The 2,141-nt window shown below is 59.0% G+C and overlaps 2 protein-coding genes across 3 annotated transcripts in view; one reads left to right on the forward strand and one right to left on the reverse strand.

Moving 5' to 3' along the window:
- The window catches only part of TIMP3 (TIMP metallopeptidase inhibitor 3), a 56,646-nt gene extending 54,511 nt beyond the window's left edge, over positions 1-2,135 (reverse strand). Inside the window, exon 1 of the mRNA XM_006769321.2 lies at positions 2,001-2,135. Coding sequence (XP_006769384.1) covers positions 2,001-2,121 — 121 coding nt within the window. The 5' untranslated portion in view covers positions 2,122-2,135. The remainder of the gene's footprint in view (positions 1-2,000) is intronic.
- SYN3 (synapsin III) overlaps positions 1-2,141 on the forward strand; it is a 416,488-nt gene that overhangs the window by 175,939 nt on the left and 238,408 nt on the right. The gene's annotated exons all lie outside the window — the stretch shown is intronic.

Raw genomic sequence — 2,141 nt, forward strand, 5'->3', positions numbered from 1 at the left:
CAGGGCAGCTCACCAACCCCAGGCAGCACAGCTCTGGACCAGGGCCAGCGTATCGAAGATTTTTTTTTTTTTTATTGTTTCTTCTTTAGTTTTGCTACCACAATGTTCTGGTCTTTGGGTACTTCCTGGGAACTTAGCTTTTCTCTGGAGCTTATTGCGGGGCGAGGGAGTATTTCTTGGGTAAATCCAGAGGAATTACAAGAAACTTTCAGCACGAGCCCAGACCCACGGCAGGAAACCTCAGCGGTGAACAGCGAGGCAGTGCCCCCACTTGGAAGCGGGGTCCCCTTGCCTCTGTTTCCGCTGCTCCCTGATCAGCTTGCAGGGTGGAAACCCAAAAGCCCAGGGCAAGAGCAGGGAGGCAGCGTAAGGTTCCCCTCTCCCCAGACACCTTAAAGTCCAAGGGCACACACCCTGACTCCACCTGTCAGATGCCAGGCCCCAGTGTGCACTCCTAGGAGCAAGACCAGAAACCAGCAGCTGCAGCTCCCAACCCCTCTCAGGTAGGAATGTACCTACAGCGGGGGAGGAGACGGGCCAGGTGGAATTTGGGTGGGGTCAGTCCCAGGAGAAGGGAGGAAGCCTCCCAGGCCTCAGGCAGCTCAGCAGAACCCTTCCAGGCACATCCACAAACCCAGGGGCCAGCCCGGTCCCCCTGGAGAGGGGAGGGTGTGCCGCTTGGGCCCAGGATCCTCTCACAGGCATGACCCCAGGCTACACAGACTACGCCCACCCCCCTGGACAGCCACCTCCCTGATTCCCCTAGATGGGGCCAGGCCCACCAGCAGCGCCCCTCCCAACCTCAGCTGCTTCCCCTACCCAGCTCCTGCCTCCTCCCCCGCCTCCCCTGCAGCACACTTGTGGAGGCCCTCACCCAGGACCCAGTGGAAAATTTCCTTCCCCTTTATGACTGTACTTAAAACACACATACTCCATTCTTCACCTCTGAATCCACTCAGCCGAGCGGCTAGACTGTGTCCCACCCCAGCCCGGCCGGCGTACACACACACACACACACACACACACACACACACACGCACACGCACACGCACAGCAGGGGCCGCTGGACATGCTTTATGAGCTAGAAAGGAGAGGAGAGATGTTTTCCAGCTGCTCCTCCACCTCCCGCCATCCAAGCCCGTGTCCTGCACGCTCCCAGGCCAGCTCTCCCAGGACCTTCCCTGCTCCGTTGTACCGAGTGGTTCTAATCCAGACACAAGCCCAGCCTGGAATCGGCACCTTGTTGTGTGTGACCTGTGGCATCTTTGTTCTTTTGGTGACAAGTCTATTTTCCACTGCTCCTTCCCCCCCTCCCCGCACACATTCAAGAGGGGGAAAAACAGCCTCCCTGTGACTTCTCACAGCTCGGTGATAAGTGATCCCTCACACACGCCGCCTCCCGCTGGCCATCAACACTCTCCAGGACAGCTCCTGGGGGAGGGCCAGCCCCTCCGCTTTCTTCTCATTTTCCCCTCCAGTCCACCCACCCCGCCGCAGGCAGTCCAAGGAGCTCCATTAGCACTTGCTGAGAGACTCAAGGTCGGTGTGGGTCTCATTGAAAAGCATGAGCTTCTTAGGAGGCTCAGGAGGGGATGCCAACTCAGAAACTTAAAGCTTCTCCTGCCACTTTCTGTGCACATGGCTGGCGATTTTTTTTCCTTTTAATTATTCAACATCCCAGCAGTTTATTTGGCATCCCAAGTTTTAGGATCCCTTTCCCCGGACCCCAGCCCTTCCTCCCGCCATGGTGCAAAGGGAGTTTTACCAGATGTCAAAAGGACCGAGAGGGACCTCAACTCCTAAAAGGAGACCGAAGGCTGCAAAGGGCTCATTCAGCCTCTGTGGGGTTTCTCTGCGCGGCTTCTCCCCGCCGGCTATGTCAGCGCCCTCGCCCCAAGCCCGGGCAGGGAAAAGAGAGAGGAGTTCGCCATGCATCCCCGGCTGGGCTGCAGCGCACGAGGGGCCCCGGGGAGCTCCCGCAGGGACACGGGGGAGCTTACCTATGTCAGAGTTGCAGAAGGCTTCCTGGGGGTGGGTGGGCGAGCATGTGCACGCCTCGGCGCCCCAGTACCCCAGGCTCCAGGTGCCCAGGAGCACGACGAGCCCGAGCCAGGGAGTCATCGCTGCTGCAGGGGCCACTG

This window comes from Myotis davidii, unplaced genomic scaffold, assembly GCF_000327345.1.
Source record: "Myotis davidii unplaced genomic scaffold, ASM32734v1 scaffold120, whole genome shotgun sequence".
Lineage (NCBI taxonomy): Eukaryota > Metazoa > Chordata > Mammalia > Chiroptera > Vespertilionidae > Myotis > Myotis davidii.